Genomic DNA, 23,472 nt, shown 5'->3' on the forward strand with positions numbered 1-23,472 from the left:
TTTGGACCCTACTATTAGCTTGTGTTTGTTGTTGCTTTGCATGCAACTGCAAAACTCCCTGAGTACAGTGTTTAGTCATTTGCAATGGTAAAATAGTCAACGTCTGTGAAAAGAGTAAAGCATTCGTGTAAGCATTTATTTTTCTCTTTAAGTTTACAATATACATACTGTACATACATAAGCCTAGTTACAGCACATATTAGCTGACAAGTTATAAAAGCTAAGGACCATTTCTTATTTGTAAATGCATAAGAACATTCAAAGAAAATCACAACACTTCACTGCTAAAGCTAACCTCTCAAGATCAGAGTATTTTTAAGGCAAAGTATGTTACTTTTGTGATGTAAATTTCAGGTTAGTAGGTGGCTTACGAAAACCACTGGACCAGTGCTGAAGCCTGATATGGTCAGTATGTGTAATTGAAAGGCATGATTAGTGTATTAAAAAGGTAATATCTGCTCTTTATATTAGAACTAAGTAGTCAAGAAATCACAAATAAGTTTATTAATATCACAAAGCAACTGATATTAAAACAATGAAGCAGCATGTTTTAAATAAATACTATTTATTGAAAATATTGCATGTTGTCGATCTAAAACAAAAAGAGCCTCTCTCTTGTTTAAACAACATAAAGAGAGAGACAGGTGGACTGCTCAAATACAGCCCAAATCATATTTGAGAAAAACAAAATTGCATGGAACACTGACGGCATTAAGACGATTATTAAAAGCCAGTACCCTCTCATTAAAGTTGACATGAATGATAACCGAATTAAAACAGTTTGACAATGATTCAAAATGTCCATCTAAAGCATGCATTCCTTTTAAAAAGTACAGTCTCCGTTTAAAAGGGGCACAAACCCATTGCACTGTTCTCTGTCTGAACATCATGATTACATTGAAAATAAATGAAACAAAAACTAAAAACACACAAAGAAAAAACAGACAAAAAACCAACATAAGACATGATCCTAAAACTGACACATCCCAGTTAAAAATGAAAAGACTGGCAATATCAATACATCTTGGTCCTATGTACCGCACTGCGTTACTGTAGTGATACGAATGGCTTGGCTTGTGTTTGAGTTGTTTGGGAGAAACTCTGAGCTAGAACGCCATGGAGAAGGATTAGACAGTGATATCACACGATAGGTCGAGATTCAATAGGAAGTATATCTGCGGTAGCCTAGAGGTTAAAGAGGCTGGCTAGCGATCGGAAGGTCTCTGGTTTGATCCCCGCCTCAGGAGGGAGCTGCATGTGAGCTGGTGACTGGGGGGTTTGCTGGCATCATATCTAAGGTGCCTACCACTGCCGTTGTGCCCTTGAGCAAGGCACTTAACCCATCATTTCTCCAGGGGCGCTGACTATGGCTGACCCTGTGCCTAGAGCAAAAAAATACATTTTGTTGTACTCTTGTGCAATGACAAAAAGGTTGACTCTAATCCAATTTAATCTAATCTCTTGCAAATGGAACTCGATGAAACTGCATTGTGTACATCCTAGATGTATGACATTATCTCTGTCTAAACCTTCTCCTCATTCTTGGGCTGGATGAGGCCATCTTGCACACTCAGACTCCTAGTTTGTTGGCTTGTGTCAGCACCACCTTCAGTACAGGCATGAAGGCCGAGGTCTCACTGAAGTTGCTGTGGCTGACTATGTGGGTGTGGATGTTGAGGCTTTCCATGTAGGATCGAGTCTCGATGCTCCTCACCATGTTGTGCAGTCCTCCTATGATCGCCGGGGAGAGCTGGAGAGAGAGAGGCGGAGAGATCGACGGTTACATTTACATTTGAACCGTTCAGCAGACGCTTTTATTCAAAGCCACTTACAATTAGAGATTCCAGGGACAGTCTCCCTGGAGTAACTTAGGGGGAAGTGCCCTTACTCAAGAGCACACATGTGGTGGTGTTCGGAATTCGAACTCATGACCTCCTGATCACTAGTCCAACTCGCTATCCACCAGGCCACCTCTACCCCAATAAACAGAGTGTAGCAAGTGTTAGCATTCTGTTTATCTCTCAGTGCTCTCTTGAGCAGGGCCTCTACCTCCCAGTACATGGAGGGGACCATGGTAAGCCGGGTCACCAGGTCCCCAACGCCTCAGAGAAGAGAGAGACTCACCGTCTGCTCTCTCAGCTTGTCGTAGAGGGCCTCCAGGCGTTTGTTAGCTTCATCCAGCTTCCTCTTGGTTTGCTGTAAAGGAAGAGAGAAGTACAATGAGAGACTCATAGCGACAGACTTCTGAGTTGCTGTTGGTGTGTTAACTTGAATTGAACAAGTATGACTGGAGGCGCAAGTACATTCATGACGTTTTTTACTTTGCGCCAACGACATCTTAAAAAAACGTTGAAAATTAGAGAACACGGATATGGCTGGAGAACAACGGTTGGTTGACTCGAGGCCAGAACTCACAGGGTCCTGGGCCGCAGCCATGCACTTCTGGATGAGGCCTTCAAACGTGGTCTTCAGGACCTGGTGCTCCTCCGGGATGGGCTTCTTGGCGATCTTCTCAGCAGGGATGGACATCATGGGCTAGACGGTTCACACATAATAGCAACATCATGAGTGAGAATGGCATGTCAATAATTGTAGTGTCGCAAGTTGTCTTGGGATACCCTTGGAAAAACCGGAAGATCTTCTCATGGGTGATTGGGTGGATACAACTACACGAGGACAAATCTTGACAACCATTGAAACGCATGAAACAAAACATAAAAGTAGTACCTGTATGAAATCTCCAATGGGGGCTCCGGGGGCCCCCTCCACACTGGTCATGGGCATGGCTGGGTTCATGGGTGGGGGGTTGAGGGGCTGCTGCTGCATGCCTGGGTAGGGTGCCTGAACCCCGGGCTGCCCCTGGCCCATGGACTGGGGGGGCATGGAGGGGGCCTGCTGGGCCTGGGGGTCTACACCCAGAGGAGCCATGATGGGGGCAGTGATGGGGGCAGGAGGAGTGTAGTTCTGTGGAATCTGTGGAGGGAAGACGGAAATAAATATGGTTATACAACACACAACAGTTAGTTCCGACCAAGTCATTTGATTGGACAAGAGGCATTCCATGAGTTACGATATATAGTATAACAGCACTGGGACTTTTAACTATATGTATCACTCCGCCGCACAGGTGTTCTATTAAATGACCGTTAATTAGACTACATTAACGGTCATATAGCCTACCTATGGCCGAGCTGAATACAGTCCTGAGGCATCGGGGTCCATCCGGACAACTAAAGGGAAGCTCTACAGCATCAGCAGCTACCTTGGGCTTCGTGCTGGTTTAAACCGTTACATCAACGAGCCACCGGTTAGCCAGTCTTGGAATCTGATGCAGCTGGCTAAAAAGTTATTGGAGACCATCAGACCACCGAGAGCAGAAAACGACAGAGCAGCGTGCTATCTGATGTCAACTCGTCTGACTCTGAATCACATTCACACATGCCACCAAAGCGACTGTCAACCGAGTCATATTTCACTGGTTGCACAATACATGGAAATGTACAAATAAATGTACACGATACAAAGTAGCTAGTTTGTGTTCAGGGGTCGGTTGCACCACTTCTTACTAAGTACAAACTAACCCTAGTTATAGCGTAAATATATAACACACACACACACAACACTTTATTAGGAACTCCTGTACACCTGTCAACAGTCCAAGCTGGTGGAGGTAGTATAACAGTGTGGAGGTAGTGTAACAGTGTGGGGAAAGTGTTCTTGGCACTCAATACCAATCAATACCAATCAATCATTGCTTGAATGCCACAGCCTATTTGAGTATTGTTGCTGACCATGTGGGACACAATATATCCATCTTCTAATGGCTACTTCCTGCATGATAATGCACCATGTCACAACACAAGTCGTCTCAAACTGGTTTCATGAACATGACGAGTTCAGTGTTTTTTAGTGGCCTTCCCTGTCACCAGATCTGAATCCAATAGAACATCTTTGGGATGTGGTAGAACAGGAGATTCACAGTTTGAAAGTGCACCTGAAAAATCAGGAATTGTGTGATGCAATCATGTCATCATGGACCAGAATCTCAAAGGAATGTTTCCAACATCTTGTGGAATCAATGCCACGAAGAACTGAGGCTGTTTTGAGAGTTTTTTCTACTCAGATTTCAATTTGAAAGATTCACACACACCAAGTTGAAATATATATATACTGTACAATCGATTTTTCTCCTTCTTTTGGTTGCCGTCAGCATGTATTGTTGTCCAAAAAAGTCCCATTAATGAAAAGCAGACACACCAACCTTGGGAGCAGTTCAGTAACATAACCCTGAGAGCAGTTCAGTAACATAACCCTGAGAGCAGTTCAGTAACATAACCCTGGGAGCAGTTCAGTAACATAACCCTGAGAGCAGTTCAGTAACATAACCCTGAGAGCAGTTCAGTAACATAACCCTGGGAGCAGTTCAGTAACATAACCCTGAGAGCAGTTCAGTAACATAACCCTGAGAGCAGTTCAGTAACATAACCCTGAGAGCAGTTCAGTAACATAACCCTGAGAGCAGTTCAGTAACATAACCCTGAGAGCAGTTCAGTAACATAACCCTGGGAGCAGTTCAGTAACATAACCCTGGGAGCAGTTCAGTAACATAACCCTGGGAGCAGTTCAGTAACATAACCCTGGGAGCAGTTCAGTAACATAACCCTGAGAGCAGTTCAGTAACATAACCCTGAGAGCAGTTCAGTAACATAACCCTGAGAGCAGTTCAGTAACATAACCCTGAGAGCAGTTCAGTAACATAACCCTGAGAGCAGTTCAGTAACATAACCCTGAGAGCAGTTCAGTAACATAACCCTGGGAGCAGTTCAGTAACATAACCCTGGGAGCAGTTCAGTAACATAACCCTGGGAGCAGTTCAGTAACATAACCCTGAGAGCAGTTCAGTAACATAACCCTGAGAGCAGTTCAGTAACATAACCCTGGGAGCAGTTCAGTAACATAACCCTGGGAGCAGTTCAGTAACATAACCGTCAGGCAGGCTGACTCACCTTCTTCTTCTTTGGTACTCTGCTCAGGGTAGGAGGGTCGTTCCAACCGTTCTGAGGTCCTGTGGAGAGGTAAGGAACGTCATCATCACTCATCCATCTCCATCCTTAACTAGGCTACAGTTTTGCTACCGTCTTGTTAGACAAGACAACAACTAATTGTCCAGAGCAGAAACAGACGTGGCACACAAGCTTCTTCCTGCTACCCACAGAGACACTGTTCATTTTCCCAAGCTGGCATGAGGGGCTTTATTTCAATGGTAAGGAGAACAGGATACTGATCATTAGAATATGACAGAAAGCAAATTGTAAATGTTTGGAGAAAATTAAACAAGGTGTGGAAGCTTCTATGGAGCATATTGGGATTTTTGCTCTAATTAATGTTTTATAAAATTAGCGTCGGGCAGCATGTCTCTGAATGAATATCACAAAAATATAATGATTGACTTGAATTAACATAACACAGCAAATAAAAATAAAAACACTGTCCACGGCAACAAATATAACATTTGTTTCAAAAGGTACTAAGCTTGAATAGATGCGAAAGCAAAGAGCACAATAAGGCAACATGGCAACTTGGGCTAAATCTGTTTGAACATTTGAACATGGCCTCATCCCAAACTATAATCATGATCCCTGTCTGCTGTTTTCATTAGGGACTGCCCTAGAGAGCCATGCAAAGCCCTTATCCCGCTAAGGCACCGAAATGATTGCTAGCTCCTGCTGACAACAAATCTGGGTCATCCTCCGTACTAACGTTTGTTCCTCTGCCAACAACGTCAGACCACTTTCAGTTTACAAAAAGGCATCTCTGTAATTGTGCTGGTTAGAATTCCTGTCATTCAAACAGCTGCGTCTTTGATTTGAGCATTACATTAAAATCCAAAACACAGAGTAATACGGCGTTCATCTTGGAGGACATTAGCAATGCGCTTTAATGTTTTCAATGAAAATTGATTATGTGCGCTGGTCAGGCTGGCGATTGATCATTTCCGTTCAGTAATTGTATGTAATAGCAAAGCTAAAAGCTGTCTTATTCTTCACCTTCACCTTCCAGATAACAGGTAGTGTCTGGATTTTCTCCCCCTGTGAACAAGATCACAGATACAAATCTAGACATTTACCAGAACCAACAGGGTTCCGTTTCCACGTGAGAGCAGAACATGGTAAGAGACAGAGTAGGCCTGATGTTCACGCCCTCTCAGAGCATCTAGCATGACCCACATTCCATGACCCCACAGTGATACGTAAGAACACGTTAATAATTTACCACAACATTTTTGACTGTGTGCGAAGAAATGCCAGATCAGCGTTTTCTCTAACCAGTGTGAGAGGGTGGAGAGAGAGAGAGAGAGAGCAGGCGACAGCAGCAGTTGTTGTTTAACGTCAGAGGGCTGACCTGGCTTTACTGCGTTACACACTGCAGGCAGATGACACCCTGGCTTCTCTAACCTTCATTTACGTGGGCCAGAACTGACAGCTGCTTCCTGACTCTCTGTCCTAGGCACGCTTCCATTTGAAGTTCACGGACTTGAATGGCCCGAACACAGTAGGTGACAGTAATGTGACGATGGTGCCGTCTAGCCCTCAAAATGGGGCCAAGTGGGACTTCTGCCACATAACTTTCACCTACTGTACTTTCACCCCCGTCAACTTACGTACACTAAAGTACACAGTAAACACATTTCTTTCTTTTTTTTACCATTGCTTTGGATTGAATTTAGAGACTAAAAACACAACTTTTTTTTTTTTACATTTTGCACCGACGCTGTCAATCAAGATTAAAAAAAAAAAAGGCAGGTGGATCGAGGGTGGCAACAGTACAGACACCGTTCTCTGAATGGCTGGGACCTGCTCAGGGGGGCGGGACCAGGCTGTGTACCTGAGGTTCCGGTTGGTGGAGGAGGCGGCATGTAGGATACAGGCGATCCCGGCCCGCTATGTTGGAAAGACATTCCAGAGGACAGAGGAAGAGGGGAGAAGGGTGCAGAGGACATAGGAAGAGGGGAGAAGGGTGCAGAGGACATAGGAGGAGGGGAGAAGGGTGCAGAGGACAGGGGAGGAAGAGAGGAGGAGGAGGGAGATCCAGAGTAGAGCTGAGGGCCTGGTTGAGAAGGCTGCGTGTACTGAGCCAGAAAGCCCGGGGCAGGAGCAGAGGAGGAGGAGGGAGGAGGAGGGGGGGGGGCAGGGGAGTACTGGAGAGGCTGATAGATAGCTGGCCTGCCAGGTCCAGGGGGATACTGGTTGACCTGGTGGTAAGCTGGGGTTCACAAGAGAGAACAGATGCTGTTAGTGAGAGGCTTGTGATACAGACTGTCAAAACTGTTTTATCATGCATTCAAATATAACATGCATTCAAATATCAAGTAAGGAATAGTGAAATGGAATCTTGTTTCTCTAGTAGACTAATATAGCACTGTACATGCAAAACAAATGCTTCCACAGAGGCTAAATTCCAATGTTTGTCAAAGTCTATTAACTTGAATAGGCCTATCAGACAAACACAGTTAGTGATGGGAGTCATGTACAAGCAAACATGATCATTCTCAGATACACCGGTGTGATCCTTTCAGATTTAGAAACACCACTACAGAAGGTTGAGGAAAATGAACGAAGAACATTCCAAAGAGAGAACGACAGGATAACAAACATTCTCTGCAGGAAAATGTTTGATGGTTTCACTTATATTAGAAAAAAAGAGAGAGAGAGAGAATTGAAGATATGGTGTTGCAACTGCATTTTCAAGGCAACACCCTTGGCTTTCAAGCTATTTGGGTAAACTCTAAACCTCTAGATGGCAGTGACACATATAGATGGATTAAGTGTAGCGTTTTCTATCCGCAACCACAAGAAAAAGACAACCTTTTTGCAGTGGTCACCAACCCTGGTTCTGAACAAGTACACAGTTAGTTGTTTCTAATGTGACAAATTCAAATGTAGGGCTAGAATAAAAGGACGGGCGGACCCTGAAGCTCTTCACGACCAGGACCAGGACCAGGGGTCGGTTCCGTTCGGCTAGTGCTGTCCCAAACGACTATTTTTCTAACGATTAATCTAGCGATTATTTTGTCGGTTATTCGATTAGTCTAACGACTAATTTGTCGATAAGTCTAACGATAATTTTTGTACTGTAAAAAAAAAAAAAAAAAAAAAATATTTTGGCTCCACCTCACTGCTATGTTTAGCCAACTTGAATGCCAACATGGCCATTTAGAAGTCTGTCCATCACCACAACACATAGCTAGCTAACGTTACTCTCGCTGCTATGTTATGATTAGCTAAATTGATGCTAACGTAGCATGCGAGCTACGAGCTAGATAACGTACAGTAGGTGCTCGCACCACAATGACAATAGGCTACCGTAGCTAGCCAGCTACATAGCTAACGTTACTAACACCAGAAGACAAGACATACGAACTGTGGTGAGCTACATTGCTTGTGTAACATTAGCTAGTAGCTATCCATTTTTCACTCATACACTTAATTGTCTCGCCTGGTAAAATAAAGGTTTAAAAAAAAAAAATTTTTTAAAAAAATCGACATTTTGTTTTTTTACGACTAACCGACGCATATTACGCTAACCGACGTATTGGCGTAGTCGATGACGTCGACGACGTCGAATAATCGTAACAGCCCTAGGTGGAGGTTTCAAACACTTACGCTGGTACTGTTGGGAGTACATGTACTGAGGGGCTGCCGAGCCTGGCGGGGGGGCCGCGGCTCCGGGCGGCTGCATCCCGAACGCGGGGGGCGCTGGATCTGCCTGCGGTGACAGACAGGACAAGGAGATGAGCTCTGAGACTCCAGAGTCACTTACCAACAGAGAGACCTGCCTTCCCATCCAGGAAGTTGTACTCCATAGAGTATGACCTCAGCTGTTAGTGCGCTATGTAAAGGTGTCCGTCGTGCACTGGAGGTGGGACGTGCTGTCACATGCAACGAGGGGGAGACAAGAGCGTAACAGGTGAAACACATTCAACACACAGACAGGTCAAAGGTCAGATAGAGGGGACATCATGCATCCAGGGTGCGGTGGGGCCAGGAACAGGCGCGGATGCAGGGGGAGGGTGTTGTAGTACAGACCATGGGGTATGCATGCTACAGGGTCTGAGGGGATGGAGGGGGTGTACAGACCAAGGGGCATGCATGCTACAGGTTCTACGGGGAAGCTAATTGGACTGATGCACCAGCCAGCAGGTGGAGTGGGGGGGGGGGGGGTTGTGATCCTGTGCTTGGTTACATAACAACTGAATCTTGTGATAGTGAGGTATTAATATCATAAAAGAACCCCAACAGTCAAGAGAAGCCTTAAGTAAAGTATTAATCCCCATAGTTGATTGGTTGATTGGAAAATGAACATTCAGTTAGGGAGAGGAAACCCCATGGCATTCATAACAACACTAAGCGCTGTTATAACAACTAAAGTGCAAAGAGAATGAAAACTATGTTAGATCAGAATAGGTAGAGATAAAAGTAAATGATCAGGTCACACCAGTAAAAAAAAGAAATTAGAGACCCTTTGAAAAGCAGCTATGCAACTCAGCACCGTTGCTGGTGTAGTAGTACAAATTAGTGTGTGTGTGTGTGTGTGTGTGTGTGTGTGGGAGGGGGGGGTATGTCTTTGTGTGTGTGTGTGTGTGTGTGGGGGGGGGGGTTATGTCTTTGTGTGTGTGTGTGTGTGGGGGGGGGGGGGGTATGTCTTTGTGTGTGCGTGTGTGTGTGGGGGGGGGGGGGCACAGCCATGGGAAGGGGCATCAGTGTACCTGCTGGTCTGAGGCTGGGCCTAGAGGAGGAGGAGGGAGACTGGGGAAGGCTGTGGGGGTTTGGTTACTCCAGGAGGTGACCGTAGAGGCGGACCTCACCTGGAGCACACACACAGAGACACACCGATGACCACCACACCACGGGGGGGGGACACACACAACACAATGGTTTCAGCCCACCCAAGAGCAGGCGTCACTGGGCTACAAGACGAGGAAGCACCTGAACCAGGGTTCAAATTACGACATGTTTAACCATTTAGCAGACGCTTTTTTATCCAAAGCGACTTACAATTAGAGATGACAGGGACAGTCTCCCAGCAACAACGTAAGGCTAAGTGCCTTACTAGTGGTGGTGCTCCCCGGTGGGATTTGAACTCATGACCTTCCGATCACCAGTCCAACTCGCTATCCACAAGACCACCACTACCTCTACCTCTACCAAGGACGCCCCGGGAGAAGCAGGCACTAAGTCCCATAACAAAGCAGGGTGCCTTCGTTCAGTGTTGACAATACCAACGCTGCTGCTCAACAACAAGCTTTAGGAGTATGTGGGCATCCCTCCGCCCCCCCCCCCCTACAAAGCATTGAAAACATTAGCCATCGCACCAGCCCACTATTTTCTGGAGAACTCTCAAGAGTCAAACACGGAATTCAAACCCTGGTTCCAGCAGACACCAAGACAACGATAAGCGATCCACATTCCTATTCTGTGTTTTCAGATCAGCGAAGGTGATGGAGGAGGAGGCCATTTTAGATACTTCTAGACACCTTTTCTAGACGGCCTCACTATGAGTCTTTCTAACAGAGGTGCTGTATGCAGGCTTCTGAAACATCAAATTCAAGCACCTTTCAAGGACTTTTTCCCTCAAATTCAAGGACCCAACACGGCATAGTTTGAGACAGATCTAGATGAGAATTTATATAATAGGAACTATCCGCTCACAGACAACAATTAAAAAGAGAGGCTTGAACACTAGATGGTCTCTTGCCTTCTCTACCACAGCACAGCAAAACAATATATTGTGAAATATGTGTTAAGTTAAGCAATACAGAGACTTATTTACTAGTTGACGAGCTAAGTAAAACATTTTTTAATATATACTTTTATATATATATTTATATTTTAGAGAGAGAGAGAAGGGAATTCAAGCACTTTCAATGACCCATGTCCATTTTCCAAAACTTTGAAGACGTTGATTTTTTTTTCTCTCAAATTCACAAACTTTCAAGGATTCGTGGGAACCCTGTGTATGTAATGGGAGAGAATGATAAAACCATTCGGGGGTTTAGAGATGAACCCCCGCGGTGGTTGTGAGAGAGGCACCTACCGGCTGGTAATACTGAGGCTGGGGGGGGGCGGAGACGGGCACAGGAGCGCCCGCCGGGGCGGGAGGAGGCTGGGCCACCTGAGGAGGCTGCCCCGGGGTGAAGTGCTGCCTGGGTAGGAATGCAGTCGGCTGGGGAGCAGGGGGCTGGGCGCTCTGGGCTGGAGCTGGGGCAGGGGCAGTGGCTGGGGCAGGGGCTGGGGTTGGGGCTGGAGCCTGCTGCCCCAGAGCCCGACTGAGACGATCACGAAGCTGCTGCACTGACACCTGGAGGTGGAGAGAATAAATGGAATCACTGTAGATAGAAGTAGAGTAGATAGTAGAGTGGTGTCATTAAAAGTACAAAGCGGTCTGAGGCAGGTGGAGTAAAGCAGAGTGGGTAGGTGGTGTACGTACTTGGGTGGTGTTTTGGGGCAGGTAAGCGATGGCAGTGGAGAGGCTGCCCTGGGAGGCCAGGAGGCCGGCGTACTGACTCATCTTCTCCCCCAGTAAGACCCCCACGGCGGAGGGTGCGGACCCCTGGCTCTGCTGTATGGCCCCACGCAATACCACCACCTTCTCCACAAGGTCCTAACACGCACACACACAAAGAGTCAGTCAGTCAAACTCAAATAAACAGAAAGAAACACAGGAAGAAACATGTGTACACACACACACACCTGCAGAGCGAGTGGGCGGTGGCAGTCGTGTGCTCTGGTCCAGCAGGACACCAGTTTCTCCACGTTTCCGGCACAGATGAAACACAGGCAGGCCTGCGCCTGCAGCCGTCCGTCCTCTGCAGCCTCCAGCCTGCTGCCCAGCAGGTCTGAGGGACACACAGACACCTACCTCTGGTTAACACACCACCCTCTGGTTAACACACCACCCTCTCAGACACCTACCTATGGTTAACACACCACCCTCTGGTTAACACACCACCCTCTGGTTAACACACCACCCTCTGGTTAAGACACCACCCTCTGGTTAACACACCACCCTCTGGTTAACACACCACCCTCTCAGACACCTACCTATGGTTAACACACCACCCTCTGGTTAACACACCACCCTCTGGTTAACACACCACCCTCTGGTTAAGACACCACCCTCTGGTTAACACACCACCCTCTGGTTAAGACACCACCCTCTGGTTAAGACACCACCCTCTGGTTAACACACCACCCTCTGGTTAAGACACCACCCTCTGGTTAAGACACCACCCTCTGGTTAACACACCACCCTCTGGTTAACACACCACCCTCTCAGACAGATACAGAGAACCTGAAACGATACCACTTTCAAGATGAAAGAGGAAAGACAGAAAGAGGCTAAAGGCCAGTTCAGATCAAAGGTTCGCAACGAGACAAAACCGCTATAGGACGTTGCAGAGAACAATTGCAATTACCCCGTCGCAGGCCGGCTGAAGCCGTTGCCTGGCGTCTCAAAAGACCTACCGTGTCAAATCGCCATTGCGAGTTTGCTCAGTGCAGTTTTAGAACGGAAGAACGTAGCTATTTCTGTTCAGCCAATCAGGAAACAGCACAGAGCAGGACGAAAACATGGTTTTCATATTTCATGTTGTCATACAAAAACTAGCTCGGGACATAGGCGAGCAAAACAGGTAAAAGCCGGTATATCCCCGGTTTCCAATTCCTTATATAAATTGGCGTAGGCACCCTGACTGCCTCTGCAGTAGCCAAAGCCGGTTCCAGATCCTTGGTTTCCTAGCCCAGCGTCTTCGCCGTTTATTGATAAGTGTTGTTACTGCTAACCCTGCCAGCAAGTCACTGTCGCTGTCATCCATTTCTGTCTTTTTCTTGCCAGGTAAACACAACTTGTGTCGTTGTTATGGAAACGGTCATCTCTGTCTGTGCGCGTTGTGTTGATGTCAACTGCCCAGTTTTAGAACGTTGCAAACCACAGTTTGGGGATTCTGTTGCAGTGGTTGCAAGTTTTTAACTTGTGTCGTTGCGAATCTTTGATCTGAACTGGCCTTAACAGGTAAACAGAGTGAGAGGGGAGAGCTAGATTGAAAGAGAGAGGGGGTAGAGAGCAAGAAAGGGAAGCAGAGATACAGTGGAGGAGTGCTCTGACCACAGAAAGAGGAGAACTCGTCAGGCTGTGCGTAGGTCATGACTGCAGCCAGGGCCTCCTTCCAGTTCTGCAGGTCACATGTCTCCAGAACGTCGCGCCAGTCCTTCATCACCACCGCACTGATCAGCTGGAGGAGGTAAGGTGATCAATAACCTCATCACTAATCACCTCCCACTTGAATTCCACTCACAACAAATCAGGTTTCGTAGATATAAATACTTCTCAAGAACTATCCTCCTGATGTTCTTAACAATAGCTTTTTCGATTTGTAAATCTATTTTGTAAAAAAACCTAAAGTGTTACCTTGGTGATGTTGCTGTGCGTCTTAGTGAAGTACTTCCTCTGGGTTTTCTCCAGAAGCTCCACCCCTCCCGCGATAGCCAGGATGATGCTGTCAGCCATGCGGTTGTCATGGAGACAGAGTTCCACCGCTCCCTCAAAGTCCCCCGTCAGCAGAGCCTGGGTGATGAGTCCATCCACATCTACAGACGAGCAATAGCAAGATCAGTCAAACCAAAGGGGTAACCAATGAGTCAGGACAGAGAACACAGACCATAGATCGCAATGGCCTACCAGGTAGGCCCTACCATGTCAACTGAAGTGAGAGGAAAATGCTAGTCCTTGCCTTGACTGAGGCGGAGGTTGATGGCCCCTTTGGCCGGGGTCGGGGCTGGGGCTGGGGCCTGCTGGGGAGGGCTGACCTCTGCCTCCGTTGAAACCGTCACCTCCTGAGAGACCGCAGAGGGATTTTACTACTTACGTCTCAGGACGTGACAATTGTTTACAGTGGCCTCAGCTCCTTTTCTCCCCCCCTTCCATCTTCTCTACAAACTGAAAACATAGGCCAAGGAAACCCAAATATGGACATTTGCCAGGCTTTTACTGTCACCTGGCAGTCAGGGGGAAGGGAAGGGAAGGAGAGGTAGCCACTAGACCTTTGAGTCTTGAGGCTGAACAGAGAGTTGTGCAACTACCGACATCCATGGTTACAATTCAAACATCACAGCTTTTCCATTCAAAGGTTACCTTTACATTGCATACCGTTGCTGCTACAAGTAAATATATTGTTACATGAAAGCCTACTTACTGTACAAACAAGAAAAACAGGAAAACAACTCACAACAAACAGGTACGAGTCTAGTCTACCCCAGAGAGAGAGGTGAAGTTGGGATTATTAGGTTTGTTAATTGGAGCAATAGATAGAAATGTAGAATACATAATGTAGAATACATAATATGAAAATTGAACAGTAGTAATTTTAGGAGCAATGGTGCTCTGTCAGACAAAACTCTAATTCATTTCCACGGACAAAAAACAATCATTTGGTATCGTACATTATCGTTTCGTTAGCTCAAGATGTGGGGGACTACACTCTCTCGGGGCGTGGACTGAGGAAGGGGGGGGGGGGGGTTCAAAATGGCGGGGGAGGGTACCTCCTCCAGAAGGATCTCCTCCTCCTCGGGGGGGGCCTCCATCACACTGGGCTCCGCCTGGTCGTCCCCAGCCGCAGGGCTCACGTCTACTGGAGCCTCAGAGACATCCTCTGGTTCCACCGCTGCTATAACATCAGACTGTAGGGTAGGTGCCACTAGTGTGAGGTCCGGTTCTGGTGCAGGTGCGAGGTCCACTTCTGGTGCAGATGCGAGGTCCACTTCTGGTGCAGGTGTAAGGTCCAGTTCTGGTGCTACTGGTGTGAGGTCCACTTCTGGTGCCACTGGTGTGAGGTCCAGTTCTGGTGCAGATGTGAGGTCCAGTTCTGGTGCAGATGCGAGGTCCAATTCTGGTGCAGGTGTGAGGTCCACTTCTGGTTCCACAGGTGTGAGGTCCAGTTCTGGTGCCACAGGTGTAAGGTCCAGTTCTGGTGCCACAGGTGTAAGGTCCAGTTCTGGTGCCACAGGTGTAAGGTCCAGTTCGGCTGCTGGCTGTAGGTTTGCAGCAGCTATGAGGTCAAAGGCCGCCTCAGGCGGGAGATCAGCGGGAGGAAAGAAGCCGGAGTCCACTAGAGGTTGCACGTTGACTGGAGGAGCAAAGTCCAGCTCTGGTACTGGCTGCAGATCAAGTGAGGTCGCAGGGACAAAGTCGGGCACTGGCTGTAGGCCGAATGAGTTTGTGAGGTCAAACTCAGGTACTACAGGCTGAAGGGGCTGAACAGGAGGAGGCGCCCCGTCAAACTGGTCAAATTGGGATAGGGGCTGCAAGTCCATCTGGTCGAACTGAGACACGGGCTGCAAGTTTACAGGAGGAACGAGATGAAACTCTGATGCAAGTTGCAGGTCAGCAGGACCGTTCATGCCGGGGTCACACAGGGCAACAGGGGCCAACTCAGGTTCTGCACTGAGGTCAAGCATAGGGGTTGATTGCGGGTCAGACAAAGAATCAGAGAGAGCTGGGAGGTCAGCAGAGGGCTGGAGGTCACCAGAGGGTGGGAGGTCACCAGAGGGTGGGAGCTCAAGCTCTGGTTGGAGCTGGAGAACGGGCTGAAGCGGAGGTTCGGGGGCGAGCTCGACGGCAGGCTCGGGCACGAGGGGAGCGAGCTCCAGCGGGGGGGCGGCGCTGAGCTCAGGAGCAGGACTGGGTTCAGGTGCGGGTTCAGACTCTGGCAGAGGTTCAGAGGTGGGAGCGGGAGCAAAGGCAGGAGCGGGAGTAGCGCTGAGGTCAGGGGGAGCATTGAGCTCAGGAATAGCACTGGGTGCAGGTTCAGGTTCAGACTCTGGCGGAGGTTCAGAGGTGGGAGCGGGAGCAGAGGCAGGAGTAGGAGAAGCGCTGAGCTCGGGAGCAGGACTGGGTGCAGGTTCGGGTTCAGACTCTGGCTCAGGTTCAGAGGTGGGAGCGGGGGTGGGGGTGGGCTACACACACACACATGCGCACATCAGGGAAAGGGAAGGGGCCAGATTCACACACAGAATTCAGCAGAAGAGCAGCGTTAGATTGGCAGTGTAAATAATCATCAGAATCACTGGATATTTACAGAATACAGAAAGACAGGAGGATGCAAGGTAATGATCAGGCTTAAAATTCCTTGAAGTGACAAAGGATCGTATCTAATCCTCTGGCACTCCGAATGTACCTCCCGTCACAGTGGTGGTCCTATGTACAAGTGCCTCTCGGAATTTCCTAATATACACATTCTCATTTCTTTCTATATATATGTGTTCTTTATTCATTCTTTTGAGTAAATCTTCCAATAGGAGGACCACAGAGCTTGTATGACAGAATGATCATATTCTCTGTGTCTGCAATTCTAATAATGAGAGACGCATCTTTGTAGGACCACCTCTGGAAACCCAATGTCATGATTGTCTTGATGAACATATTAGATTAGTTATCTTTGAGCCCAGGTTATGAAATGTAGCAATCATACCACACACTATAAACGATTTCATTAGACATATGACGGAATAAAAAGATCAAAGTAAAGTAATAAAATACAAGACAGCTCATGTGTAAAGTTGTAAACTGACTTGCATGGAAAATGGAACTACATTCGTCCTAACTTGAGCGACCAAGTGTATGACTAAAAAACAACACTTTCCACTGCCATTTCCTCTGTGTAATTTCAAAAAGAAACTGTAATGCAACAATTGAGAAAGAGGCCTTTTAAACACTTCCTGTACTCTCACTAGTTCCTGTATTACACAGTGTCTCACACAGAAGAATGAGCAAAGAAAACATCCTCGTCTGGCACCACCCAACTCACTATCAGTTGAAAAGACAAGCCCTCTCTACAGAACTACCCCCTAGTTCAACCTTGTTTCTCTCTCTCTCTCTCTATCTGTTCTGAACAGACAATTTGCCGTGGGGCTGACGCTACAACTAGCCTTTTATTCATTGACTCAATACGGGTAGTTGACACCATTCCTCATTCCATTCCATGCGTTACAATGAGCCTGTCCTCTGATTTATACCTCCTCCAGCCTCCCCTGATACACATGCATGCCTTGTTTGAAACCATAAAGAAAACAACACAACAACACTTAGCCAGAAAATAAACACTGTCAGAAGGTAAACATCAACTCATAGTGCCATCTTAATATGTATTTGAAAAGAGCTGTTTATATCTGTCAACATGCCAGTGTAGAACAGACTGCAGAGCTAACCCAGGACAGTCTTACCTCCTCAGGCTGAATGGTTTCCCCATCTAGTGCTGCTGCAATCTAAAAACAAACAAAAACAAGTGTTTTGTTGCCACAATGGCTTACCACATGGGGATGGGAAAGGCCAGGCAGATAGCCGTGAGATTTGCAAGACCTGAGGCCAAACACTGTGAAACCTACAACCAAGTGAACTGCAAACAAACACATTTGATAATGACATTTGATTTACTTTCAATTATGTATTATTATAATGTATATATCATTTTTATTTGTATAATTTGGCTACAAAGGAAAATACATGAAATACGGATTGTTCATCTCACCTTCAATGCTAGTTCCTCCTTCTTGTATCCCAGAAGTTCTAAGTATTTACCACGAGCATCATTCTCAAAGTTCACCTGAGAACACAAAAGATTTATTATTTGCAACAAAAAGCATATATGAAAACAACTACGGATAACTAAATCTAACATACTATGTGTGGGTATCTTTCTGTTCCCATGCCTTGGTTGATTTTAAATGGTAAAGGGACTGACTTATATAGCGCCTTATTCCAAAGCACTTTACAATGGCCTCTCAATCACCCATTCACACACACATTCACACACAATACCATGCAAGGCGCCAGCCTGCTCATTGGGAGCAATTTGGGGTTCAGTGTCTTGCCCAAGGACACTTCGACGTGTGGCCAGCCGGGGCTCAAACAGCCTATCTGCCAACCATGCGATCATTAGACACCGGCTCTACCTGCTGTGCCACAGCTGCCCTATTTTATTTTTCCCTGCACCACTGCATATTTGTATTGTGTGTATTGCCTTGTTTCAGCTTAACAAGCTGTCACCTTCAGAAAAGACCAGACAGTCCTCTCAAACTCATTGTGGGCTGCGTCTATCTTCGCCTGGCAGAAATCCACGAAGTTCCCTGTGCTCAGCGTGGTCTGCAGCTGGTCCGAGCGCTTCAGGAAGGCCGTCTCCGTGACAACCTGGCTGACGTGAACCACGTGTGCTGTTGGCTGCTGGGGCTGAAGAGGGCTGGGCTTGATGTTCTCCAAGGAGACCAGCTTGCCACCGAACTGAATAGAGAGAAAATCATGAGAGAGAAAGACAGACAGACAGACAGACAGGCAGAGAGAGAGAGAGAGACAAAGAGAGAGAGAGAGAAACAACCAATAAGACTGGTTTGCCGTCATTTCTTGCATTAAGTGAAAATGCCAGAGGAGAGATTTCAAGACGTGTTAAGACTGGAACAACTTGTTTGTTCTCAATCATCATACACCCGGTATAGCCTAACCCCTTCCCTGGGAAAAAAACCCACACAAAAAAAACAAATAACCAATACAACTCACGGCGAAAGAGGCCCCCACAGGCCTGCGGATCCACTTGGGTGGCTTCTTCAGGGGGGTGACAGTGGTCAGGGGGGCTGTGGTCTGGGGCAGCTGCAGGGGGGGCAGTGTCTGGCCCATCCCAAAGGGATCCATGTTCCCAAACGAGGTGCTGATCTGGAACACAGACCCACGCCCCAAACACACTCAGACTGGATGCATACAGCGACGGCAAACCTCACATCCAGGCAAAACTGCATTATCCATCACCACATGTTGAAAATGTACTAGAGTGTAGACAAACGAACCAGGTCCGTTTCTCCTTTGTGAATGCTCTTAAACAAAGCTGCCAATTAGACCGCGATCGATGATGCTAATTCTAATGATCTTCTCATGGGACATTTGGTGCCAAGATGAGGAGGACTGTTGTACCCACCTGGTCTACCTGTTGCTGGCTCTGGACCTGGTTGCTGCCCCCCATGATGGAGTAGATGCTGACGTGGCCGTCGAAGGCCGCGGCCGAGAGCACGGCAGGGTTTCTGGGACACCACTGGATGTCAAAGCACCACTGGGTACTGGTGGGCAGCTCATACAGCACCTGGGGGGGAAAACAGAGAACAGCCACATTACATAACACTATTAATACAGGGTTGTTGATACACCTTCCTAATGGGGTTCCGACAAGAACTAACTGTGTGGGAGCGACACACACTCACCTCAGCAGTGTTGGGGTTCCAGCAGAGGATCCTGTTGTCCTTCCCACAGCTCAGAAGCAGCTCTGGATCAGCCAAACTCCAGGCAATGGCCAGGACTCCCCTGAACACACAATTCAGGCAATTTAAGGATCAACAGTCATATTACGTAGGTCATATCAATGCCGGCCTGTCTCCTCTATACAAATATGCTGCTGACAGCTTATACCTTGCCGGCAAACAAACAAATACACACAAAATGTGGGGGTACCTTGTGTGGTTTTCCAGGACCTTGAGAGGGGAGGTGGCAAAGCGCAGATCCCACACCTGGATCACAGGCATCCGGTCGTCCTCAGACGCCATCACCAGCTGAGTGGCCACTTCTGGATTCCATGCCAGCCCTGAACAATGCATCTGAACACACACAGACACACAGACACAGACACAGACACACTGTTAACCGCTTTGTCTCCTAACCACCCCTTGACAGAGAGATCAGGGCAGAAAGAGTTGCAGCCCCACAGTATACAACATAAGTCAACGGGGTTAACGGTAGGCATGTAGACACACACACACACACACACACCCTGTTGCTGTGGTCGCTGACTTTGATGATGAGGTCATTCTTGCGGAGGTCCCAGACAGAGGCTCTTCCACTGGGGCTGGCGGAGGCCAGGATGTGTTGGACCTGTCTGTTCCACGCTACACAGCTGATGTGCTCCAGGGGCTGCCCAAACACATGCATAAACAACAAACCGTCAAATAAAAACAAAGCGTGGATTGGGTTCTCTCCAGACCCATAAGGACTTATTTCAGGAGGAATACTTTAGCAAGTTCGCAATCCTAGTCTCAAGTATACAGATCGTTCATACCTGAGTTTTAGGTCCTGGTGTCATTGGGGAACCAAAGCTGTTCAGATCCCAGATGTAGATCTCTGATTCGTTCCCACCTGAAGCAACCAGGTTGGTCTGTGGAAGAAAAGGTGACACGTTCATTTATTCATTCGTTGATCAATGAAGGTCAGAGGACCAACATGTAAGCCAGCAGTAAGCAGTATGCAGGAACGTCTTCTCTTCACAGAAGAGCCATTGGAAACAAAACGAGTCTTAGGTAAAGAAAATCTCAGTGACTAGTAAAGCGCATTACCTGAAACGAGTTGACGTCCAGGGCTCTCACGGGTCCCGAGTGTTTGTTGCTTTGAGCGATGACCACGTCACTGTCCCCAGCGATGATCTTAGCGGGGTCGTACAGGATGACATCACCGTTCTCACCCCCTGCAATCAGGACTCCGGAAGGCAGACCTTCTGCTTCCATCCCATGGGGACCCCACACCAGTTTGTGGTATCTGGGAAACGAAAAGGAGCACTGAAGATCACAATGTGTTTTTGAATCTTTCCATAGCTTGTGACACACACAAGTGCGCATTAGAATCTATTATTTTTGACGTTTTTATCAGTCTAGTCCTGCACTAATATGCTTCTTGAAGATGGTCGGTTGATGTCAACCCTCCTGTGCACAGTGTTGCCAGATGGGATTGTTTTCCAGCCGAACCACAGTCTAAAAACCGTCCAGTGTGATCATAAGTAGCCCGATTGGGGCAGGAATACGCCCAATCTGGCAACACTGCCTGTGCAGTACCTGTGAGGGGAGGAGAACGTGCCACGGGACTTCATTTCCAGTGAAGGCTCGGCCAGGTCCAGCTCAAAGATCTCCAGAGAAGCGCTGGTGCTAAAAGTGGCATCCAGCTGCTGGGCTGACGTACCTGGAGGCAGACATGAGGGAGCGTATCAACACTAGCACTAGTAGGCTTGGAAACTGGACAATTATCCTAGTCTAGGCCTATATGACAAAAAACAGATTCAATATATCAGACCTTAATTCCTGCATCTGAAATGAGATGAGCCTCGCAGCGCACCTCCATAACACAACTCCCATTACAAGCAACGTGTACCCTGATCTGCATGCAACGCTGTCAGCAAGTCAGCTGCATGTCAGAGAGACTCAGTGAAGTGTATATGACAGGAAGACTACCTGCTGCCAGGTAGACTGGGTGGTGCTGTGCAGGACTCCAGCTCTGGATGGCTGTGCGGTTGATCTCTTTAAGCTTCATCCTGATGGGGGAAAACACATAAACCAAAATGTCCACATGAACGAATACCCCCCAAAAGAGCAAGAGTGCACAACCACAGTCCTCCTAATCTCCCCTTCTTCATCTGCTACTTTCTCTGAAGCGTAATTTAAAAAACACCATGCAATGTAATCAACCCTTCTACAATACACAGTAATTACTGCATGTGCAACATCTGGCTGACAGCTAGAACAATAGATGAGATGCTCAAATACAGAAAAGGGTAAGCGAGTATGACAGGCATAAAGAGAGGGCAAAGGTTTGTTAAAGCGAAACGACAGACATTTTGAATGAACTTAACGTCATCACCATACGATTATTGAATTATTGACTGTCAAAGATCAGCAAGTCATACAATCGTAACTTTTCATTCATTGTAAGATGGATACAGACAATTGTTTGTGTTGTTGTTTGTGACCCAATCTAGCTGACATAACACGGCACGCAGTTTGCAAAAAAAAAAAATGCCTCTATGCGATTACTTTAAGTTGACATCCAAATCAGAGGCAAACAACAACTTCGTGCTTTTAACACCATCAATGCATGATTACTAGCTACTAGCTCGCCAGTGCAATAACATAGACAGGACAGGATAGCTACCGATAGCTAAATGGCTAGGAAGCTAAACAAATACAAGAGGGTCCACTCACACATTCATTGAACGCTAGCTAATCCAAAAGTGCTTACCTTCCCAGTTGTATTCCTTCCTATAATACGTACACACACATATGCAACCTGATGACACTACGGCGACAACAACAACTTGTTCACTCGTGCAAGTTCCCCTTTTGTAATTGTATAAGGTTTATTATCTGTGGGTGACTGCTCTGGGCTGCAGATTGAGTGAACGTCCACGTCCCCACTGGTCTCTCCGGTCTCCATCAACGTGGCACAATAATCTCCTCCCCGAAGTCAAGCACTTCCGGGGGACGTAGGCTTGAACATTGTGTACTGGGTACTACGAGGCCTTCCTACCATGCGTACACCACTGTACATTTACTACTGTGTACTAGGAGGCCTTCCTACCATGCGTACACCACTGTACATTTACTACTGTGTACTAGGAGGCCTTCCTACCATGCGTACACCACTGTACATTTACTACTGTGTACTACGAGGCCTTCCTACCATGCGTACACCACTGTACATTTACTACTGTGTACTAGGAGGCCTTCCTACCATGCGTACACCACTGTACATTTACTACTGTGTACTAGGAGGCCTTCCTACCATGCGTACACCACTGTACATTTACTACTGTGTACTAGGAGGCCTTCCTACCATGCGTACACCACTGTACATTTACTACTGTGTACTACGAGGCCTTCCTACCATGCGTACACCACTGTACATTTACTACTGTGTACTACGAGGCCTTCCTACCATGCGTACACCACTGTACATTCACTACTGTATACTAGGAGGCCTTCCTACCATGCGTACACCATTGTACATTTACTACTGTACTAGGAAGTCGTCCACCCATACCTACACCACTGTACATTACTCTTGATCATCGGGTAAATTGTAGGTCTGTGATGATATTCAATGCGATGGGAGGGGTTTAGAATGGAAAGGTTGACATTTTGAGGTGGCATTGTTCTTTACTAAGTACATTTAGAATGAGGCAGTTACTGTCCTCTGCACAGAAGACAGACTCCAACAATGCTTTAAAAAACGTTATGGATCAATAATTTTTAATTTACTAATTTTCAATGCAGTTTTTTCCACATTAGAAAACGTTAATGTCATTATTTTGGATAATGGTGCAGACAACATCTGTATTGTACATGTTACTGACAGAAATAACTACCCAACATATTGCTTCTCATTTCAAACATCTGAGTTTATTCACACTTGTACTGTTTGTTGTTGCCTACTACTACTTTACCTGGTGCAGAGTATGATTGTAATTCTGCATAAGCTGACAATATGGAGGTATTTCAAAATAAAAATCCTGCAATGAAAGCAGCAACTTGTTTATCAAAATAAAGGTCCTGCAGAAAAATATTCCTATTATTGAGGGGGACAATTTTACCTTACATCTACAATCTTGCACTTCTGACAAGATCA

The 23,472-nt window shown here is 46.8% G+C and overlaps 1 protein-coding gene across 6 annotated transcripts; it reads right to left on the reverse strand.

Moving 5' to 3' along the window:
* Positions 1-185: 185 nt before the first annotated feature.
* On the reverse strand, positions 186-22,212 carry sec31a (SEC31 homolog A, COPII coat complex component). 6 transcript variants are annotated; one of them, XM_080529858.1, is made up of 29 exons: positions 22,087-22,212; positions 21,303-21,382; positions 20,910-21,033; positions 20,418-20,616; positions 20,144-20,239; positions 19,858-19,998; positions 19,543-19,685; positions 19,296-19,395; positions 19,016-19,177; positions 18,604-18,756; positions 18,100-18,330; positions 17,582-17,656; positions 17,277-17,318; positions 14,598-15,377; positions 13,790-13,892; positions 13,468-13,646; positions 13,165-13,291; positions 11,751-11,896; positions 11,488-11,661; positions 11,095-11,358; positions 9,767-9,865; positions 8,664-8,766; positions 6,886-7,263; positions 6,048-6,089; positions 5,007-5,065; positions 2,728-2,973; positions 2,416-2,535; positions 2,125-2,196; positions 186-1,750 (listed from the first exon to the last, which is right to left on the reverse strand). In XM_080529858.1, the coding sequence occupies exons 2-29, from the start codon at positions 21,379-21,381 to the stop codon at positions 1,571-1,573; spliced, it is 4,617 nt and encodes a 1,538-aa protein (XP_080385984.1). In that variant the 5' UTR covers position 21,382; positions 22,087-22,212; the 3' UTR covers positions 186-1,570. The 6 variants fall into 6 exon arrangements, with proteins under 6 accessions (XP_080385984.1, XP_080385983.1, XP_080385982.1 ...); XM_080529857.1 differs by having other exon boundaries at positions 6,054-6,089; positions 14,598-15,389; XM_080529856.1 differs by having other exon boundaries at positions 14,598-15,389.
* Between the last annotated feature and the right edge of the window lie 1,260 nt (positions 22,213-23,472).

This window comes from Nansenia antarctica (assembly GCF_963989245.1).
Source record: "Nansenia antarctica genome assembly, chromosome: 4".
In the NCBI taxonomy this organism is placed as follows: domain Eukaryota; kingdom Metazoa; phylum Chordata; class Actinopteri; order Argentiniformes; family Microstomatidae; genus Nansenia; species Nansenia antarctica.